The sequence below is a fragment of the Tinamus guttatus genome, unplaced genomic scaffold (genome assembly GCF_059628265.1).
Source record: "Tinamus guttatus ecotype Peru unplaced genomic scaffold, ASM5962826v1 Tinamus_guttatus_pri_ptg000364l, whole genome shotgun sequence".
Lineage (NCBI taxonomy): Eukaryota > Metazoa > Chordata > Aves > Tinamiformes > Tinamidae > Tinamus > Tinamus guttatus.
The window spans coordinates 3,727,076-3,748,834 of record NW_028288898.1 but is presented as its reverse complement, the minus strand read 5'-3'; the positions used below and the strand labels follow the sequence as shown (position 1 = coordinate 3,748,834).

The 21,759-nt window shown below is 45.8% G+C and overlaps 3 protein-coding genes across 3 annotated transcripts in view; 1 reads left to right on the top strand and 2 right to left on the bottom strand.

Moving 5' to 3' along the window:
* The window catches only part of PAK2 (p21 (RAC1) activated kinase 2), a 32,972-nt gene extending 22,790 nt beyond the window's left edge, over nt 1-10,182 (bottom strand). Inside the window, exon 1 of the mRNA XM_088530276.1 lies at nt 10,020-10,182. The gene's annotated coding sequence lies outside the window, so the exon portion shown is untranslated. The remainder of the gene's footprint in view (nt 1-10,019) is intronic.
* Nucleotides 10,183-11,761: 1,579 nt separating this feature from the next.
* Nucleotides 11,762-16,079, bottom strand: PIGX (phosphatidylinositol glycan anchor biosynthesis class X). Its single transcript, XM_088530175.1, has 6 exons — nt 16,029-16,079; nt 15,616-15,698; nt 15,128-15,269; nt 13,833-14,046; nt 12,607-12,707; nt 11,762-12,075 (listed from the first exon to the last, which is right to left on the bottom strand). The coding sequence occupies exons 1-6, from the start codon at nt 16,077-16,079 to the stop codon at nt 11,896-11,898; spliced, it is 771 nt and encodes a 256-aa protein (XP_088386301.1). The 3' UTR covers nt 11,762-11,895.
* A 2,600-nt stretch (nt 16,080-18,679) lies between these two features.
* CEP19 (centrosomal protein 19) lies at nt 18,680-19,566 on the top strand. Its single transcript, XM_010223805.2, has 2 exons — nt 18,680-18,858; nt 19,123-19,566. Exons 1-2 carry the CDS (start codon nt 18,729-18,731, stop codon nt 19,482-19,484), a joined length of 492 nt encoding a protein of 163 aa, XP_010222107.1. The 5' UTR covers nt 18,680-18,728; the 3' UTR covers nt 19,485-19,566.
* The last annotated feature ends 2,193 nt before the right edge of the window (nt 19,567-21,759 follow it).

Below are 21,759 nucleotides of genomic sequence, written 5' to 3'. Positions count from 1 at the left end.
GGGCTGCCGCGGAGGCCCCTCTCTGCCACAGCTTTGCTGTTTACCACCTCTCGCTTCTGGAAAAACAGAAAGAAAAAGACAAACTTTTTAACTTTTTCTCCTCAAACTTGTTTTCCGTGGGGCTAAAAGGGAAATGAAATGAAACAGAGGACGAGCGTCTTCCTCTCTGCTTTGCTGCTCAGTTGCATTTTTCCTCAAGCACTGGCACTTTGGCAGATTTGATTTTAATTACGCATGAAATCTGCTTAAGCAGCAGATCTCAGTGGAGCGACAACACCGCTCCCAGTGTGGAAAATCAAATCCAACCTATGGGCTTCCCCTCTGGATCCCGGAGCCGCGAATCGCCTTCAGCTCTGCTTCACCCGGCTCAGAACGACTCAGCCTATTTCCTACCGGCATCGTACCCCAAAGGAGCGAGGCAAACGCAGGGCTCTTCTGCGGGGCTGGCAGAGAAAGCAGAAGGAACTGATTCCAGATTAATGCTCCGTAGAGAAACGCAACCACTCGGGGCTTTTGAGATCACCATCTCGGCTGCACCACTGAAGCTGCAGAACTTCGGTGCGATAGAACCGGGCCAAGGAAGCCCACGAGACGTTTGAGCCATGGTTGGAAAGGGAGAAGGCAAAACCACCTGCTAGGAAAAAGCCTGGATTCGAAGCGTATTTCCCCATCCGAGGGTTGGGAGAAAGTGACCCCCGCAGCAATCGACACAGGGACTGTTGTCCCCTGGCCTCCTCAGAGCCTTCTAGGTGCTACAGGCCACATCCGTCACGTGCAAGTGGCCCTGCAATAGGCAGATGCTGCACAGGCCAAAGTCCAAGACAGAAGAGGCCAAAAGAAGAAAGGCAATGAGTTTTTTAAAAAATAATAACAAAGAGAGGTGACACTACAAAGCCCAACCGCAGGGCTGTGCAATCAGAAAACCTGGCACAAGGAGATAGTCAAGATACTCGTGCTCCACCCGCGAGTTGGTATTATAAAAATGCTCACTGAAAACACGAGGAAACTCTCCCACTCACCCAGGCGCCCCATGAGTTCGATTGCCAGCTCGAGCTCAAGGCTCCCCAGCTTTTAATTTCTGGAAAAATAATTAAAAAAAAATCTTCCTGCTGTGTTTCCAGAGGAGACTTGATTCTGGCTTCTTCTAGGAGAAGAAAAGGTAAATAGACCTTCCCAAAAAAAAGGGCCATCAGCGCCACGCAGTTCTGGTAGAGCGAGCCCGGTTGTTTTATCTCACGGTCCTCTTTCTTAGACGAGCTACATTCAAGTACAAAAGCAGAACGGAGCCCGCCGGGTGTTTTTCTTTCATGCCTTCCCCCACTTTTCGAAGGCTCCTGTTGAGCAATAGGTTTCCTGCGATTAGCTCACTTGCTCTGCTTATAGCTCACTTCCTCCCCGGGCTCAGCTGAAAGCAGCTTTTGGACAAGGGTTTTTACCTCCGCGCAGCTCGCTTCCTGCCCCGGTGCCAACGCAGCGCCCTTGGCTCGGCGGCTAAGCCGCTTTCAACGACTTGGCCGCTGGAGAAGAACCCTCATGGATGTGGTAGAGCTGGAAGGCGGCACCGAAGTCTCTCGAGGTTTTGCTTTCCAAGTCAAAGGTTGGAAAACAAAGGCTCCATGAGACCCCAAATTACCTCCAAACCATGAAGGATACAGCTCTTCAATATGGAAAAGCTGGAGTGATGTTCTCTCCGACCTGGCAAACGCAGTCTTGGATCTCCAGCCTGCCAGGAGAGGACTCAGGCAAAAGCAGCTATAGGAACGACTTTCCTAATGTCCATCAAGAGCCCAATGGTAACACGTATGTGTTAAAAACGAGTGCAGCTGCTCTGATACAACACAGAGCTCTCCAATCCCGCACGTCCTCCAACGGTGGACACGGATCTTGATGGGACTTGCTGAAACATCTTCTCAGCTTTAAGTGGTCCCACACAAATATTTCAGCAATGTCAGACCACGTACAAAAGGTAACAGTTACTTTTGCTCAGTTTCCTGTTATGGGAAAGGAAGAGGAAAATAGACCCATCTCCCGTACTCACACTGAACCCACATCTCCCTAACTTGCAAGTGCGATGAAGCAAGACCACCCTTCAAATCATAACCAAGCAAATGGATCAAAACCAACAGATAAAGAAACCCAAGCGGCTCAAATCTTACTTTTTCCATGAAGGCACACACAAGGACACCCATTAACTAACCCTGCTCACTACAGGAGCAGACAAATTGCAGGGGCTTTTTCGCAAAATTAATAACCCCAAGTGCTGTCAAGAACTTGAAATACAACTGCAAAAATCGGTAAAGAGGCTTTTTCTTTTACACACAACAGGGCACCACGTATTCTTACCCTACAGATGACATAGGAGAACCTCAGTATTACGCCAATCGGACTAAACTTCCATCTTGTATTTCAGATCTCCCAAACTGCTTATGTTTTGCTCGCTCAAGAATGGAAAACACAACACAAATTTAAAAAAATAGCTGGCAGCCAATTGCCAAGTAAAGAAGGCAATTAAAAAGAAAAAATAATGGCCAATGCGGAAGAAATAATATACAAAACGAAATGGCAAAGATCAGGAAGCCAACTTCAAGCTTTTGCACCACAGAAGAGTCTCCAAAACCATAATGAGACACTTTTGCTGTGAACCAAATCACACGAGACAAATAAGTGTGCTGTTGCATCTGAAGAGGTTATAAGATGTTGGTAAATCTCCTCAAGAAGGATCTTCTTCAACCCTGTTGCCAAAAGGCTTTTGGCTGCAAAGTAATTTGGCTATTTCCTTTCTTCAGGTACTCGGCAGATGTGCAAGCCTTGTGCTAGAAACAAGCAGCCTGCTAAAATTGCATTTTAGACACAAAAATGGACCCGAATACTCTACTGAGCTACCAGTAGGAGGCACTACCTTTGTGGCTTCAAGAGAAGGCAGCTGCCAAGCAAAGGTATTTGGCCTATTAATTCTTCATTCCTCAGTGAATATCAAGCTCAGTGCTTGTCATTGAGATATCTTCACTTCTCCGCATGGGAACCATCAAGAACAACTTTGTTATAATTATTAATAAGATAAGGAAAATAGATCACACTTGTAAGCCTCTGGCAGCCCACCAAGCTGGCAGATGGACTCCTCCAAGTCTAAACGTCCAGCTTAAACCAAACAGCAGCGAGCACATGCCTTGGTAAGGACAATTTTTCCTCCTCATTTTTCAATCTTTAAGGTTTTCAGTAGAAAGGGGAAATAACTTAGAATAAATTACATTTTGTGATTGCAAAATAGCCATTTGGCCCACAGACAGAGCGTATTTTCCTCAAGGAACCGTGGTGCGACGCGGCGTAACGATAAGGCGAGCTTGCCCGGTGATAAGGGAACTCAAAGGCATGCGAAAAGCCTCCTCGGCCCTCGGCGAGGAAATTACTCACCCCAGCCCTAGCGGCTTTAAAAGAGCGGAACGAAGAAAGAAACGACGGCCGGGAGCGCCCGCATCCCATGCGGAGCGCAGAGCCGAGGGCTTTGTGCTTACTCATGTTGCATTAACGGAGAGAGCACTCTTGAACTCAGCTTTGCCAGGCTGAGGTTTGCTAACATCAAAGGAAAGCAAGGAAAGAGCCAAGCAGGGAAAGTTGGCGAGAGAATTCATGCCTTTACCTCATCCTTGAGCTTCTCCCTTAATTAAACCTAGCGTTTAGAGGCAGCGAGAGAGCAGGCATCCCGGAGCAGAAGTCATCTGAGTAAAGGGTGCTGCGGTGTGCACCGCTTATCTCTACAGCTTGCTGCGTTCCTGGATTCCTAACAGCATCCACAGCAGTTTTAAGTCATCGCGCAGGACAACATCCACGTCTAAAAACAGCAGCCTCTTGGGGTGGTGTAGGGCAACCCCCGTGAGAAGACCTTAGGGAACAAAGGCCTTTTTCAACCTTCCCAATTATTTCTGGACAACAGCAAGACCCTTAGCAAAGACTCGGACTGCCCATCTGGATGGGCAGCCCGGGGCTCACCAGCAAGAGAAGAAACATTCAGATAAATAAAACTGCAAATTACATACCATTTATCACAGGAAAATTGGGAAAACTAAACTCTGTTTGCAGCACCACTGATGGCCACAGCGATGGCTTCAGAGCCGCAAGTTCCTACCTGTTTCTGCGCAAGCAAAATTCATTTGCCACCAGCTGGGAAAGCCTAATGTTGACTAAGTATTTGAGGTTACAAATGGCACAGAGGAGTGACCACCGTTAATGCCTTCTTCCCACCATGTTCAACTCCACCAGCAGAGGTAAAGACCACGATGGAGCTCACGGCCGGACCCTACATCGTTGCCCAACATCATGGCCATTCCTTCCCATCCCCTCAGGCACCAAGAGCAAACTGCGAGCACAACCTGCAGCATCACACCTCAGACCAACACAGGCTTTGAACTTCTTCATGCACAGAAAATTGCAGACATGTCACAGACCTGCGCTCATCAACAGACACTATAATATACAAAAATATGAAAAAGTGGGTTAAACCAACCAGCTCGGCAAACTGCTCTGCAGTAGCGATTACTCCAGGACACACTTTATTATTTTAAAATACTACTTGCTATTTTAAAATTACCTTTAAGGATACAGACATACGTAGGACTCCAAGATTGAATGCAATAAATCTCAGAAATTCAGACAAATATTCTTGTATGTCTTTCTTGGAACCAAAAAAAAAAAAAAAAATAGCTGCAAGGGACATGAAGAATACCACTTTCAACAATTTGTATCCAATAAGCTGAAAGGCTGGAAATAAGTGTTTTTTTTAAAAAAAAAAACTTTTTTTCCCATTTTCTCCATTTTTTTTTTCTTTTAAAAGTGAAATAAAATGAAGTAAAATGAATAAAACTCCTACCAATTTTATACACATGAGCACAGGGAAAATTAGAGTAGAGTAACCAGCACTTTGACAATCAGGGGAAATTCCAAAATAGGCCATTGCAATAAAATAATATCTAAACAGAACAGCGAATTTGGGAAGTTTCAAAAGACTTCAAAAAATGTCCTAAGAAATTAGGACAGGAGCAGTCTATCGGAAACCAAGGCAAAGGAAGCTTGGTTCAAATGTGAGAGTAAATAGTGTGTCCAGTTTTATGTATTGCTGGTAACAAGTTGTTGTTGGGTGCCCATATACCATCTTGCCTAAGAATATAGATAAGATCTTAAGCAACAGTAAATGTTGCTGCTAAACACATTAATTCAAAGCGCTTCCTTTTTTTATCTTATCAATTTGTCCACATTAATGTCTATTAATATATCTATTAGTCACAGTTAAGGGCTGCACTATCCAGGCAAGGACACTACAGAACCACTAAGCAAGGTCATGAGGGTTTTAAGGGTTTTCTGTCTTCTTTTCAGTAGGGGGAAGAAGGGAATGTAAAACTGAAATTACTTCATTTTGCTTGAGACAAAGCTAGAAAAGGGTCGTCGTCATTACAGGACGCTTGAGCAAACCAAGAGCTGGAAGTAGTTGGCCAACCAACAAGAGAAGATCTTTGACCAGGTCTTCACAAAACATAGTAGAAGCAGAACACACAAACAAAACTGTTTTAAGTGACCTGTAATATGGCAAAGAGATAACAAATCCTTCGTTCTTTCTTGAAAATAACATAGCTAAACGGAGAGACAAATTAGACAAGCTTTGGACCACGCGTTATTAAGAAATGAAAATAGGGTCTCCACCAGGCAGCATTCGGAGAAGCTCAAAATTAAGCAGCTCTATATGTCATAATTATATAGTAGTTTAATATGAAACATATGAAATTCTTAAGAGCAGAACGATAATGTTTCAATGAAATAGTACCAATAACTCCCATAAGGTTGGTGAGGCAAATGTTAAAGCGATACCAACAGATGAGACCATCTTCAAGAGGTTATGGTAACACTTTAAATAAATACATCCACAATATAATGCCCCTAGAACTCATCTATTTTCTAAGAACTTCTCAACTAAAGGAAAATTCTCTCAGGTCCTTTCAATTCCGCTATGAAAAAAAGGAAGAGAATCTCAGCAAGCTATTTCAAAGGAGTTGCAGCTCTCTATTAAACTTATAAATGAAGAGAAAGTCCATAAAACATCAACCTCAACAGTCTGAAGAATAACTTCCAAAGGTTTTCAACCTTGAGGTGAGGGCAACACCCACCAAAACAGCAGAAGACATAATGGGAAAGTGTAACATGACGAAAGTCCGCGTCAGAGTGCATCTGACAACCATGTCCTTGAAGCAACAAAAAATGAAAAAATGAAAAATAAAGATTTAAATCATGTTTAAAAAGTTAATACAGATTTTGCTATTCCAGAAAAATACAACCATTAAGAGCACAATTTAAAGCAAATACTATTTTGAACCCATTTCACCATAGTATTTTCACTTATTCTCCATTCTTGAAGTTTATCCTTCCCTGCTTTTGCTTCTAATTTTCTCTTAAAGGAACTAAAATGTTATTACTTTGGATGTTTGAGCTCTACTAATCTTGCTGTGGATGTACTACCATATAGTTTTAGCAGGTGTTTTAGCTTAGTCCACATAAAATTTACAAAAAATGAGTAAATTTGCTTCTCCTGTTGCAAAAAAAAAGAGACTTTCCAGAGGATGCAGAAGAAGTCAAGAAGGAGAATGATTCCTCTCCAAGGTAATGTGTCTTAAAATGAAATAATTATTTAAAAAAAGAGACATCCAAACAAAACAATAAAATGCTTAGACCTGCCTCTGTGTAGCACACATCCATACTAACTGAAGAGCTCTAAATTTTTATTTTTTATTTGCATCAACCATCTAGAAAAAAAAATTACATCTGAAACTTGCAGCATTGATTCTCAAAAATAAAATAAAAATAAAAAGCCCATCGTTACTATTCTACATATATAAAACCTTCAAAAATAAGCCTAGAAAGAAGGGCAGGGAAGTAAAGGGAGCATTTGCCAAGGTACTAGCTATGTGCCACTGGTGCCCAGTCACCTCGGAGTTTGGTTACTGTGACACAGTCTCCGTCCCACCACTCCGCCACATGCTTTACATGACAAAAAAGTAAAGCAGGGGGAGGCCCTCGCACCCATTTCCCGAGTGTCCTGAGGCCCTCGGGGCTCCTCTCACCAAAGAACCACTCCTGGCCCTCGTGGTTAGGTCTGGACATGTCAGCCCCTTCCTCAGGCACTCACGTCTCGGTGCTGACAGACTGATGCGATGGGTACCTGTGGTGTCGGGAGAGAGGGATCCTTCCCAGGAGCTACATCCAGATTCCAGGGATGCTCTTGCTGCACCACCTCAATTGTTTCTCCTGGATTTTTTTTTTTCTAAAAAAGGTTTTTTCTTCTCCTACCTTTCAAGCAATATTCTGAAATGTTAAAAATTACTCATTTAAAAAACATGGTAAAGCATATTTCCAACTCCCTTAAAATAATAATAATAATAAACAAGGCAAAAATGCTTCTAATTCAACTCTTTCTAAAGAGGTACGTCCACAAGAAACTACCCAGCCAGATCTTGCCTGACCTTGGGATAAATGAAGCTTAAGATACTGTCAATAGCTCTTCTAGGCTCCCAATCTATCAGAGACCTTTCCAAGGGAAAAACTTTACCATGCAAAGTAATTTCACAAAGTATCTTCCAGAAGCTGCTTATTTCCCCCTTTTCCGGGAGAGATTCAGAAAGATGGTAAGAGAAGAACACATACAACTTGGTGCAGAAGATCTTACATTGGTTTCCAAAATAAACCCCACGCTACCAGCTAAAACACCAAGCTCATTCATTTAAAGCTGTGAGTGGGGGGAAGCACGCGAGCGCTGACAGTTGTACGTTCTTGCAGGCACACGATGAGTCAAACATGCAGCACCTAAACAGGAAGCTGAAAACTTCACAGAAAAGCAGAAGCTGCACTGGGAAGACTACTCAAGTGGATTGCCATCCTTTAATGCACCTGTCCTTGTTCTGGTTCACGTTATGCTAAAAGTTGCCATACGTGAACACAAGACCCTTGCTGAGCCAGGCCTAAGTAATAGTTAAATCTGATAGGGAGGATGATGGAAATTTGCCATGGTAAGGTATGATCTCTATAAAACCTGTCCCCATGGTTGTGGCAGAGCTGCTTTTGTCTTCCTCGAAGCTGAGGATGTAGAGATGCTCTTGAGTAAATTTAATAATCAACGGATACTGCTTCTCCCCATAGCAAGTCCAAAAATGCCATCCACCAGCCGAAATCCCGATCCAGGCATCGGAAACGAAGCTCTGGCCAACGCCGAGGCTTGCTCACAAGCTTAGGGAGAGCAGCGGTAATGCAGACACGGCTCCTTTCCGCAAACAACGTCCTCCAGCTGCGCGGAGAAGGGGAACCGGGATAACGGCCGCCTGCAGAAAGGGCCCGACCTTCCTCCCCAGAGCAGCCGAGCCCAGGAGGAAGAGCGAGGCGCAAACGAGCCCGCGCAGGGCAGGACTCTCCAGATGCAATTCTGAGACAGGAAACTTCTCCCTGTCTCACCAGGTGGGACATTTTCAAAGCCTGACAACTCCTAGCTGGGAAAACACAACAATTTACAGAAATAACGTGCAAGTCAGATACAGAATCGGGGCCAAAACCAGCGTTTCAACAGCGGGCACTGTCCACCACACCAGCCAAGACACAGGCACTGAAATGCATATTATTTTCCAAACCAAAGCATGGCTTGACAGGAAATCACACTCCGTGATCTCAGGAACCTCGAGCAGCGCAAGGCTTGGGTAGAACTGGCAAGCTCTGCTTACCTGTAACAGCCTGGTCCCCAGTGAGGGAGTTCACCAGGTGCTCCAATATTCCCAGGTCAAAACACGCAGGATCTCTTCCTACCGGAATTAAAATGCAAACAGGCGCTTCCAAAAAAAAAAAAACCCAGAAAAGTCTTACAGCACAGCATCCTCAAGGCACCCTAATTCTAAATATCGAGGTGCACTAAGGATCCTTAGGAAAAGCAGTATGAAAAATACATATGGAAAAATATATGAAAGGAGGAAAAAAAGAAAATCAGAGGCAGCTGCTATTAGTAAAATACAGGCCTATATTCAGGTTCCTGCAGCTTTTCCAATTACCTGAAGAATGAAATTAGCAGCATCAAAGCCCTTAAACATTTATCTTCAGGTTATTTAGGAAGTAAAGCAACTTGAGGTGCATTTCCTTTTCAATGTAAATAGCAGGTTCATTTGAACAATGCAAGCACGCATTTTTTAAGGTGTTTTTGAAAGCCAGTAGGTGAGATCTGCCACATACAGGCAGAGCATCCCCCCATCCACTCCGAGGAGGAAACAACAGCAGGTGTTTGGGAAAAAAACTCCTACAAAAGGAGCCGCCGCGCAGGTACCGGGGCTGACACCACCAGAGCCCCGTCCCGCGCGGTCACGAAGGCCCCGCGGCCTCAGCAACGTTTGCACGCTGCCGAGCTGCTCCCGTTTGATGGGATTGGTCCCAGAACGACCGATTCCTCAGCTTGCTGGGGACACGAAAGCAGGACGGGACGTTTGGATACGGGCGGGGGTTTTTCCACCTGCTTCTGCAGCGATCCTGGTGCACAGGACCAACGCCGGCCCTCCCGAAGGGAGAAACCCCAGAAAGGGGGGCAGCCGGTGCCGGAATCTGGGGCGTCGCGGGGCTCCGCACTGGGCTGGAGGGGAAGGCCGAGGCTCGAAGGGAAAGGCGCCGGGAGCGGCAGGCCGGGGCCTGGCGCGCCGAGAGGCGGCCCCGCACAGCGGCGAGCAACGACCCGGCCCCGGATTCCCCCAGCCCGAGCCGAACCTGCCGGCACCGGCGGCGCGGGAGGGCGGAGGGCGGCGACGCGGGTAGACGAGGCCTCCCCGCCGCCTCGCACCCCGCGAGGCCGCCGCGGGCCCCGGGACGGCCCTTCCGCCTCCCCCCGCCGCCCTCGGGCGGCGCCGCGGAGCTCGGCCGGGCTGCGGCGGGGGGAAGCGGCGGCGCAGGGCGCCACAAAGGGCGGAAGAGGCGGCGGCGGCGGCAGGTGGGCGCGGGCCGCGGGCGCGGGCACTCACCGGGCTGCCGCCTCCGGAGACGGCGCGGGGCAGGGACGGGGGAGGCGGGCGGGGCGCGGCCACCTCGCGGCGCCTCCTGCGATGGCGGCGGGACCCACCGAGGCGGCGGCGGCGGCGGCAGGAGCCGGAGGGGGAAGCGGAACCGTCGCGCGCGGCCACAGCCCGCGAGGGCGGGCAGGAGGCGGGGCGCCGTCACGCGAAGACTACAACTCCCGGCGGGCAGCGCGGCGCCGCCGGAAGCCAACGGGGCGGCGGGGCGAGCGCGCAGCATCATGGGACTTGTAGTCCGTGGGCGTCCCCAGCGCCACGGCCGCCTGGTTTCACACCCTCCCTTCTCCCGGCCTGGCACCGGCTTCCAAACCAGCCTCCCCCGCGTTTGCCAGGGCCAAAACCTCCACATCCACCCAAAAATCTCAGCATTCACACGTGCGAATTTCTAAAACAGCCCCTAATTTTACTTTGCCGTGGTGCTTTTTTACTCATCACAAGCAATACTGCCTTGTCCTCCCCTTGACTCGGATCTCAAACAGCTTGTTTCACCCAAGTAATTCCAACTGTGACTTTTCCAATGATATTATCCACCACTAAAAAAAAAGGGGGCGGGGGGTGCTTTTGGAAGCAAAATGCCTGCCAGAGGCGAGTGGTGATGTGGGATGCATTACCTACCTTGTGTTTGAGGGAGCACAAGAACCACCTCGGTTTGGGGGGGAATAAGAACAAACATGTCCCCCGACGAGCCCCAAGGGCTTCGCTGCGGCCCCGCAGCCCGCGTGCGCGACGGTGCGGATCGCTCTGCGGCCGAGCGCCTCCGCGATGGCTCCCGGGCGGACGCAGCAGCACCACGCGCCGAGCGGCCGGCGGCGGCCTGGCGCGGGCAGCTGCGTTCAGCGCGGACGACGGAGAACAAGGGGCCAGTGTCAGGGCACTCGTCAACCTGCGGCGGGCGGAATCACAAGACGAGGCTTCGTCGGAGCGCGGCGGGAGCAGGGGAGGGACGGGACGTCCAGGGCGTCCCGAGGCTGCAGCTGGACGACTATGAAAAGCCGGTTCTGCCAAGGAGACACCTGGGCTGCGCATAAAGGCCTCAAAAGGAAGGGCAGAATTTGGAAGCATGGATTTTCTTTCACCTCCCCCATCACAAAGATCACCTGCTTTTAATAATTCTGAATTTATAAGGAATAAAATCTGTCCTTTTTGCAGTTATTTTAGGCTCACAACGCCACCTACTGACAACAAGCTACTCTGTCAACCCCGAGCCACTCAGTTTTTCCATTAGTGAAGCAATTTCCTCTCCATTTCCTTGTATTTATCAACTGCTCTCATGACTGACTGCAAGTCTTCTAAATATTTGCTTCTAGTTAGGATCTCTTTTACCAGCTCTGGTCTTCTAAGGACGAGATGTGGGCTTTTTTTTTTTTTTTTAATTTTTTTGCCTCAAATTCTCAAGGCCTCTAATCCTCAAATACCTTAAATCATTCAAATCTGACTGATTTGAACAAGTCATGAAACCTCTGCCTTTAAATATTAAAAAAAAAAGGAAGGGTAAAAAATATACAGGGGAGGGGGGCTTGTCTTATACTGTCCCAAGCAAGCACAGAATTGTCTCCTCACAAACTCACAGATAACTAAGCTGAACTGTGAAAACAAGCTTAAAATTCAGAAACTTTAATGACTTGATAAAGTTTTTCATACCCTTAATAACCAACCCCTCAGTCAGTTCATTTAAATTCAAGCAATATAAATTTAAAAAAATAGGCCAAAAGAACCATAATCCATTACGGAACCCTCACATGCTGCCAAAATATAAATAACAGAGTAAAATTCCTTTAGGATGCAGATGCAACCAATGTTCTTAGTTTTCCTGCACTGAGCTCTGTCACTTCATACTCCTGTACTTCTGTTCTGAGCAAGTCTGCAGGGGGGAGTGTCCATATCTGCAGGCAGCTGCAAGGATCATGCTGGAACAGAGGACCGTGGCGAGAAGAGTCGTGACACACACCAAGAATCTGTGTTGTTTGAGCCCCACTGGAATCTGCATGATCAATTCCTCACTTACCTACAAAGAAAAACAAGTTAAAACATGTATTTAATGAGCTATTTCTTTTTGACTGCAACCCTTTCACACTTCAAAGGTGATTGCTGACCACACTTAAGATTCAATGTTACCTCTCTTAGAACTCAGAATAAAGCAGCTCCATGTTTCTTATGCACTTTGCCAATCAAATAACAACTACATCAACAGAACTGGCCTTTTTAGATGGAATTCCTTAAGGATTTGGGGTTCTACCTCCCATTTTTCAATCAGATAATAACACTGTTTTCTACTTGGTTACTTGTCTGAGGCACCTGTATTGCCAAGGCCCTTCTTGAATCAACCAGCATCAACTGTATCCTCAGATTCCCACAAAACGATTAAGGAAAACAAAACAAAAAAGCACACACACAAAACAAACAAACAAAAAAAATAACCCTGCCACCAAGGGGTAGAAGAGCACAGAAAATATTACAGACATGTCAGAATGATGCCTGCTAGCTGGAAAGGAAGAAAACGGCCTTCATAAGGAAATCAGGAGAAATCAGGACTCACAGGTTTGTGCTTTACGCTGTACCACTGACAGGGGTGGCTGCTTCTTCCCAAACAGGCAGCTTCCACATCCGAAGGTTTCCAACACTCAGTCGACAGGTGATCTACAGAAGACAGGAACGCGTCACCAAAAATCCAGTCGGGACAAAGCCGCGTGGCCTGCAAGGCTTCTCCAAATGAGGTATCTTTCCTTCAACAGCTCGACAGCAGCAACTCACTAAAAGCCAAAAGGTGAAATAACAGGTAGTGACAGAAATGTACCTGATAAGCCTCATGTTCAAAGTAGTGCTGGGAGTTTTTTTCAAGGAATTTTCTACCTTTTGTTCCCAAGATAGGAGTCCAAGCAACAACCCCTACCCATGTGATGTTCGGGCCCCTCTGTCTTTAATAGGGCAAAGGATTCATCATTGGTCTGGAAACCTGCCCAAACCCAGCCACAAAGCTACAATTTCTCTTTCTGCAGGACAGAATGATGACATTGTTTCATTTCTCCTGGTCGGCAGCCCGCTGTCACAGGCTAGGACTTGCCTCACCTACTTTAAACATTCTTTCATTAGTAAAGAGAAGTTCTGGCGCTCACACGACAGAAGAATGAGAATCCCTTTGTTATTAACCAGGGTGGCCCTCTCTTCCTTTCCCTTTTCCCAGAAAATAGTTGTTCAAATAATGCTCAAGAAGCCAAGATGCTTTAGAACATTTGACTTGGCAGTTAGCAAGAAGAATTTCACAAAAAGAAACACCATTTGTAGCAAAAATGGGGGATTTTGTTGGTTACATAACTTAAAGTATTAGTTTTCAGTGAATACGAGATTCATGTTTCAGACAAGTCTGAGAACCCAATCATTCCACCCTTCAGAAAGGCAGTTTTCTACATTTTTCCCCTCTACAAACGCAGGAGGAGAGAATTGGAAACCATGAGAATGATTCAGTTACCCCAAGTAACAAATTCTAAATAATATTAAACACGCCCTGCATCTAAACAAAACAAAACAAAAAAACACCACGTGCCTGTTAATAATTAATCTGCTTTTGGTCAGGCAGCAGTAGCATTCATCCCAATACACAATACACATCCTAATACAGCAAACACAGAGAGGAAGATGACAGGCCCTGTATTAAGGCCACCATCTTCCTGCTCTTTTCATGTGACTGCTACGAGCTTCAGTTCAAAGACAGACCCAAATCCCACAGTTATTCCTCTCTCTCCCAAAGCACAAGGAGAATCTCACTGTCACAGCAGCAGATCAGTATTTCTGGACTCTTCAGAGCAACCAGCGCTGTCCCGTTGTTTTCTGCTGGCCGATGGTACCGTCCGTGCACAGGCAAAGTGGCTGTAAAACAACCGGAGCACCGCGGGTCGGGGGTCATGTACAGGAGAACAACAAGGTCTGAGGCCAAGTACTCAGGTGCCTCCACATCAACAGCATCGGGAATTACCAGAGCCTGCGAGTGGAGAAAGACACGGACACGAGTGCCACCAGAACCAACACGGGGGATAAAACACAGCTTTATGATTGTTTTTTAAACAGCAAAATAGCAGGAGGCAGGAAGCACTGCCTAGTCCTGATTTAGAGAGGCAGAACTGAGGACTGGCAATTTGAGTAGCCCATAGTGGAGCCCAGAATTCAGTCCAAATCTCTCAATACTATTTTGGCACTTGAATTGCATGGCAGTTTTCCTGGCAAGGGATCCCAGCTCAGTTCTTCAAAAAAAAACCTCTCTCTCCCACTTGCTCAAGTTGCTTGCTTTTCCTTGTTTCCGACTCCTTCTCTGGAGTGCTGGGAAAAACTGTTTCCCCAAACACGCGCGTTTCAAACAGGCAAACTTTCCAGTGTGAATGAATTAGTTTCTTTTTCGGAACTTCTTTCCCTAGTTTCATATTATTCTAGAATTATATAATAATATATAGACAGATAACGCAGTTAGATTCTGGGAAATACCTGTGAAATTATAAATGACAGATTATTACAACAAAATTCCCAGAAGAACTACCTTCCTCATCATCCTCATTTCAAACACCAGACCTGGATCCATGTCAGGAGCATCGGATCAGAAGTTCTGTCCTTGAGCTGCTCCAAAATAACTTTTCAAGGAGCTACCCTTAAAACTGAAGTGTTTACAATGCAAGCAGGCCATTAATAAGGGTGGAATGATACACAGAAGCATCAGCACTGGAAGTTATCATGCGTATTTGTATCCATGTGTTTTAAGTGAATTAAGAACTAAATGGGAGTCCCTTAGCCTTTATCTCATCTCTTCCCAAAATTAGAATGTAAATACTGGAAAACTACAGGAAAGTTGCGATGAAACAGAAACTATTCAAACTGCATCCGAGAAGTCATTGCTTTGCTCCTTGGAAGACTTTGCAACTTATAATGTCTCAATAAAGAGACCAAGCAGAAAAGTGACACAAAACATGCCCTACATCAAGTTGGGCTGACGAGGCTCAAAGATATAAGGAAACGCCAACAATCTGATACTTGGCAGCACCTCCTGTCTCCCCTCAACTTTTGGCGCTCGTTACCTTTGTGAAGTTGTGGCGCTGCAGCGACGCCAGCTCGTAGGGATCCACGTAGATTCCTGGCGGAAGACGAGTCCTAGCTGCCACCGTGCATCTTCCTAGGTCCTCCCTGGTTGCACCAAGCTCCACCTGCAGCAAAAGCTCCCTGAAAACAAGCAACAGAAGGAAAACGGTCACACTTGCATTTCCAAAGGTGTGACCAACCTTCTCTCCCTGCTCCCCCCCGAAAAAAGACATGCTCCCAAACACACAACTATCTGATGTAGCTCTTGCATATTTGTACTGTATATATACCCAACATTTGGGTCTCTAGCCAGGACAAAAATCCTGCTCTTCTACAGTATTCACATAACTAGCATTAAGCCACATACATCCCCTCCTTGATAGGGCCCAGTGAGCTGATACAACCATACAGGGATCCTAAACGAGCTTTTTCACCCACTCAATCAAAGCACAGACTATTCTGACAGAGCACCGGGGCAGCAGCTTACCTGTGAAACCCCTCTTGCAAAAGTTCTTGGGTGACCACGGCATCCTGACAAACAGCCTGCGCACCTAAGACATTTTTGTTCACTTACTTCACTTACTGACTTCAGTTTTGTTTACACTATTTCTTATTTATTTACACACACATCCAGTTAGCTTTGATCGCCCAGCCCCACCTGAAAAGAAGCCCGAACTGGGCTGAGCTCTAACCAAGAGGAGCTCACGCAGAGCTCGGGGCAACCCAGCTGCCCTCAGCCCGGCCCCGAGCCGGTCTGACAAGATCTCGAGGCCTCCGCAGCCCATGCAGGGGTGCGTTCGCCGTGGCTTCGATCGCCCCCCCGCAGTTCCAGCAAGCGCCTACAAGACACGCCGGGCCAGCGGGAAGGACATCCCCCCCCCAAGGTAGCCTCCAGATTACACGGCGCTCACACAGCCCGCCGGCCGCACACAGCAGCAGCAGCGCCGCCATCGCAACCCCCAGCGCCGCCATAGCCGCCGCCGCCCGCTCCCTCAAGCGCTCCTCGTGGGGGCCTCGAGACGAGCGGGGCGCCCGCGCCGGTTCGGGACATGCCACAGCGAACGCCGGCTCTCCGTCCGACCACCCCCTCTCCGTTTACGCCGACGGTGCGATCTGTCCCAAAACGCTCTCTCCGCCCTTCATCTTAACGGCTGTGCTGTCTCGAAGAACGGCTCCCAGCATGCGCGGCCCTCCGGAGACCTCCCTCGGGTTTTCAGGCAGTATTGTGGGCAGCCCGGCAGGGGCCTTCGGAGAAGAGGGGGGCGGGCATCTGCCGGCCGTGCCGTCGCCATGGCAACCTGGCAGGCCGCGGCGCCCCTGCACCTCCAGCAGCGGGAGTTAAATAGTAAGAAATGACAAATAACAACAGCAAAAATTGCAGTAATAATACTAAGTAATAGAAAAAGTTTTTTTTACGAGCTGCAAATGTTTCTCTCATGTCATTTACGGCCAAATAAGGGAGGGGGAAGTAGAGGAAAAGGGGTCCCCACTCTTTAGGCCCGCTGAAGCGCCGCCATTTCCCCCGCGCGGTGCCTGTGGCAGCAGCAGCGCCCGGCGGGCTCGCGGGAGCTTCTTTGCCCTCCTTCCCGTGGACCTGGAGCTCATATTTGCGGGTTTTGTTTGTTTGTTTGTTTGTTTCTTCCAGGAAGGACTTTTCTGCCGTTCGGAGCGTGGAGGCGGGTTCCCGGCATCGCTGCGTACACCGCCAAGAGACGTTTCAGCAAGATCAGAAGCTGCCTCTCATTTTACGAAGCAACTCTGGGGGGAAAAGTGCCAGTGTAGCGCTTCTGTCCAGCCTGTAGAGTTATCAAAAAGAAAAGTAAAAAGCACGTATATATAGCTTATATAGCTAGGTCCTGTACGTGATTTTCAGTATTGAAACTACTACTGCACATTTGAGCTCTTCCACAGAGAAAGAAGACTGAATTTTTAAACTCAGCTTAGAAGTAGGTCTTAAGCGTTAGCACTGTCTTTTTCTACAGATGGCTTGCTTATTTATTTAGAGGGTTGTCTTATATTGGGTTTATTGGCTTCCTGCAGTCTATAGAGTAGCCAAGGTAGAGGACAAACGGAATTTTTGACATTTTTTGCTTGCTTGAAACCAAAAGGAAAGTGGCATCTGCTTTCAGGGTTGCACACAAAAAATGGGAGAGAGGATCTGCAGCGTTCCTGATCCCTACGTCTGCTCTAATATGTCAGTGACTCAAAGGGGATGAGGGCCAAGGGCTTATGGACAGCTATCATAAAGCAGAAAAAGTCCGACTCGCATTCGGTCTTTCTGGTTGCACAACAAATACCACAGCTTACCACTTCTAATTTTTCTTAAATTCTTGGTCCATGTGACCACTGTGTAGCTGTAAACTCTGCCAAAAGTAATGTGCCCCGTTAAAAAGCACTTCCACATGTTGCTTGTATATTCTGAGCTTTTCAGTATCATTGATGATGTATTCTAGTCAGAGAAGAATTAAACAGTTAGATTTTGTCTCCTTTTCAGATGGCTGCGAATGTTCAGTGGTCCCTACTTGCATCCCAATCATTTTTTCCCTACATTTTTGAATCTCCCTCCTTATTCCATCTGTCATAAGTTACATATATGTTTCTTTGAGATGACTCTGAAACTGGAAGCAAGCATTAAAAGAGCTCACTGGATGTCCCTCTTTGTAATGTTAAAAAAAATAGGCAAGTTCTCTCTTATTATGTTAAATAAATAAATTATGATATCTTCAGGTATGTGACAGAAGCAGATGAAGGAAATTTGAACTATGCTAGCAAATTTGTGTCCCTTTAAAATAATATAGTTGCATAGATCTGTAGATCATGAACTCTGTATTTATTATATTTCCTGCAACTTTTAAATTTATATAACAATTTTGGAGAAACTCTTTTGATGAAACGCTGAGATATTTCAAGTTTTCATTTTAAATTTATTTTCCAAAGATTTTTTCATATGCAAACATACAGGCAGAAATGCATGATAGTACCTTTACAGAGGAAAAAAAAAATGGGATTCTGTCTGGATTCTCACCTTGAGCTTTCATATAAACAAAAAAATCGGGCGAGATACAAAGTTAAAAGCATGCTGGTTAGAGAAGAAAAAGATTGGGGAGTTGAGCAAATCACAGGCTTTCTCACTGCAATGGATATCATCTGCAGTAAAAAGTTGTTTGTGAAGAAACTGTAATACATTGTTTTTGTTTTCCATTAAAACACATTAAAAATGCACCTTTTAGGTAGCATTTGACTATGCAGTATTTTGCTTAGCTGATAGACCCCAAACTGTAACTGTGTGTTACTCAATCCTGATGCAGAGGCCAAGTAGTGACAAATGTGCAAATGAGCAGCTGAGAGTCACGCTCAAAGATCATGTATGAACACGCTCATGTTCTGTGGAAATCAGGGATTCTTACACTGCAGCCGAGTGTTTTTGCTGCATTTGGGTCACTAATGCCTGAAAATGCTGCGTCTAAAATAATTTACCTCTAAGAGCAGTACCTGGGGACACTCACACTTTTTCGCCCCCTCCCCCCACCCTTTTTTTTCCTCACTGAGTACCAAAGTCCCTGAGAGTACCTCGTAAAACCAGATACAGCAAGAGCTGTTATGACCTATATTGCGAAGAAGTGTGGCATTTGCTTCCAGCCTCCAGCCATCATCCTCATCTATAAGGAGGAAGACAAGGACAAAACTCGACAGCGTATCATGCCTATCCGAAATTTCTCCAAGTTCTCAGGTGTGTGCACTTGCATGTTCACAGCATGTCTTAGATCCACTCTATACGCAGTAAAAGGAATGGCTGGTTGGTAACAGACTTATTTTTAGTGACTACTTGGCTGCTTTTTGCCAGCAGGAGCTGAGGAGCCCCAGGCTGCATCTTAACATGAGCAGCAGCACTGCTAAGTTGGGATGTCTTGTGTGTAAGGGCTTAGGAAAAGCAGATGTATTTATATAATGAGCTGCTTGCATCTGTAATTCTTTACACTGACCTTCTTTTTAGACTGTAGCAGAGCTGCTGAGCAGCTGAAGAATAACCCTCGGCACAAAGCTTACCTGGAAGGAGTCTCGCTGCGTCAGCTAGAGAAGTTCTATGGTTTGCTGAAAGGTCATTTGGGAGGACAGAGTCTAGCTGAGAGCCTGGAACAGATTCGTCAGGAAGAGACTATCGACCCAGAAGAGGATATGAACAAATTAGATGATAAAGAACTAGCCAAAAGGAAGAGCATCATGGACGAGCTCTTTGAAAAGAACAGGAAGAAGAAAGATGACCCAGATTTTGTCTACAATGTTGAGGTTGAGTTTCCGCAGGATGAGCAGCTAGAGTCCTGCGGTTGGGATGTGGAATCAGATGAAGAAATCTGATTCTGGACAAAGATTTCTTAGAGGGACAGTTCAAAGAGAAAATCTGCATTTCTCACAGAGGAAATAACATTCATCTATCACTTACTTACTTTTCATTTCAATCAGCTTCGGCAGAAAATCTCACCAGCTTGTATTGCCATGATTTCTGTTCACTTCATCTTAAAATGAACTGTTAAATATTTATATCTTGAAAGCAATGTTCAAATTTCACTGCATAGCTGTGATATTTATTGTTGCTTATTGGAATGCTAAGTATACATTACTCTGTTTTCTGGATAAATCAACCTTGCAATGAGAATATTACTTTCACAATTTCCTGAGTTGCAGGGAAAGGGGGAAGCAGGCAACAACCTAGAGGCCACCCAGCCCTTTCTCCATCCATGGTCTGTTTTCCAACAACTTTCCCAGATGATCCTTATATCCCCACATCTCTTTACCTTCACCAGGTGTTCCTTGTTAACATCTAATGGTCGGCCTCAGAAAATCCTTTAATCCATCAAGTAATCAGCATTATTATTTTCATCCCTGGCCAACCTTTCTTCCTATTCCTACACTGAGCAATGCTCAAATCTGCAGCCACTGGTTGCACAAATAAAAGTTCTTATATTTAAGAAACAGAATGTTTAGAAATTAAGTTAGTCCTGTCAGTGCAGTTGAAGACACAATGGTTGTGAATTAATAAGCTGTTTTCCGTAAATTACTAAATTATTTTCCATCGGTACATGCTCAGCTCTGGGAAAATATGCTTGTGTTATCTGAGGAAAGCTGAACTGAGGACTCTCTAGAAAATTATGCGATGCCAGAAGCTTCCCACATTTTGGCTTCCTGAACTTGGCTGGGTTGCGAGGGGTCTGAGAGGAGTCAGGGCCTTCATCTCGAGTTAAGTATCATCAACAAACAGCTGCGGAGGTAACTAAAAAGAGGTGCAAATTGCCCCTGAGACTAATTCATTTCTTGTCTTTCCTCCTCCTGCAACAACAGATGGATTAAAACATAAAAAATAAGACTTTCATAGCACAGAAATTGCTATCTGGAATAGTTCTCTTCCCACCAATGGAAATGACAGAATCAGTCCTGTAGAAATCGTAAAATCATAATTTAAATCAGGGTGCTCTGGAGCAGATGAGTGAGCTTAAGTTTGTCTAGGGCAGTCTTTATTTCAGAAGAGAAACAAAAGTTAATGTCTCATTTGCCAAAAACTAACAAAATAAACCCTGATTCATGTTGTTCACTAATGGATGGCACAGGCATATATCTGACACAATCGATTCTTTCTCCAGTCCAAAACTGTACCATATCAGTGTAAGAAGATCTCGATGCAGACACAGTGGTAGGTCTTGGTGAGTTCATCTCAGTATTGTTCATCTGCTGGTGGTCAGCACAGAAACTCAGTTCAGTGAGGGAGACCTCAGACACTGCTATTTTAGGCCGTGGACATTACCTACTCTCAGGAGGTCACTTCAAGCACAAGGCAGCAAATTTCAGGACAGTTAGAAAGGCAGCCTGAGTTTGTGTAGAAATAAAGATGCTGCAGCAACAGTTTACAGGAATTATAACTGCTTTAGCCTTCTTTTTTTTTTTTTCCCAGAAAAAGGATAAAAACTGTTTCCAGCACTTTGGATGAAATTCCCAGCTGCTGTTTGTGTATCCCCAACTATGATGCTATGTCTAGGATCATTGTAGTCATATCCTTATGCTAGAAAATGTATATTCAAAGGGAAAGTTCAGCGTAAGAGCAGAAAGCCAAACTCTGTCACTCTCAGGGATTCTGACAGGCCACAGCAGGACTTTTCATCTCTATTTTTTCCCAAGTACCCATCCTCTTCTCTGCTGCTGCAATGTTTGGTAGAAGGAAATAATCCACCAGTGTACTTTAGTAGCTGTTTGGTGTCATTACACATGTGTCTGGGTATCTTAGATGTCTTCCTTCCCTGAAGATGATTTAGTGCTTTCTGCTTCCCGTATAGACTCTCTGGTGGTGAGGGAGACATTGGGACTTCCTCGGCCTGCAATTCCGATAGCATCTGACTCCCCCTTGAAGGACTGTGTTGAGATCTTTCTTTCTTTTTTTTTTTTTTTTCCTCTGCCCTGTTAAACAAGCTGAATAAAAACCAGAGTGTTTCCCCAGGAATGCTTATTCTTCATGTCAAGACTTAGATACAAATACTTTGAGGTTAAACAGCACTCGTAAAAGACTTTAAATTGAATGTGTTTTGATAACACTGAGAGTTTTTTGGTGTGGAAATGTTCCCCGGCGTTTGGTTTGAAGCCCAGG

What these genes read in the sequence shown, in the direction of transcription:
- CEP19 (XM_010223805.2), top strand. Translation starts at nt 18,729, where the DNA reads ATGACCTATATTGCGAAGAAGTGTGGCATTTGCTTCCAGCCTCCAGCC. An exon ending in AAATTTCTCCAAGTTCTCAG is followed by an intron (nt 18,859 to 19,122) that starts GTGTGTGCACTT and finishes CCTTCTTTTTAG; the next exon opens with ACTGTAGCAGAGCTGCTGAG.
- PIGX (XM_088530175.1), bottom strand. Translation starts at nt 16,079, where the DNA reads ATGGCGGCGCTGCTGCTGCTGTGTGCGGCCGGCGGGCTGTGTGAGCGC. An exon ending in ACTGATCTGCTGCTGTGACA is followed by an intron (nt 12,708 to 13,832) that starts GTGAGATTCTCC and finishes TGTCTTCTGTAG; the next exon opens with ATCACCTGTCGACTGAGTGT. An exon ending in ACAGCGTAAAGCACAAACCT is followed by an intron (nt 12,076 to 12,606) that starts GTGAGTCCTGAT and finishes TTTTCTTTGTAG; the next exon opens with GTAAGTGAGGAATTGATCAT.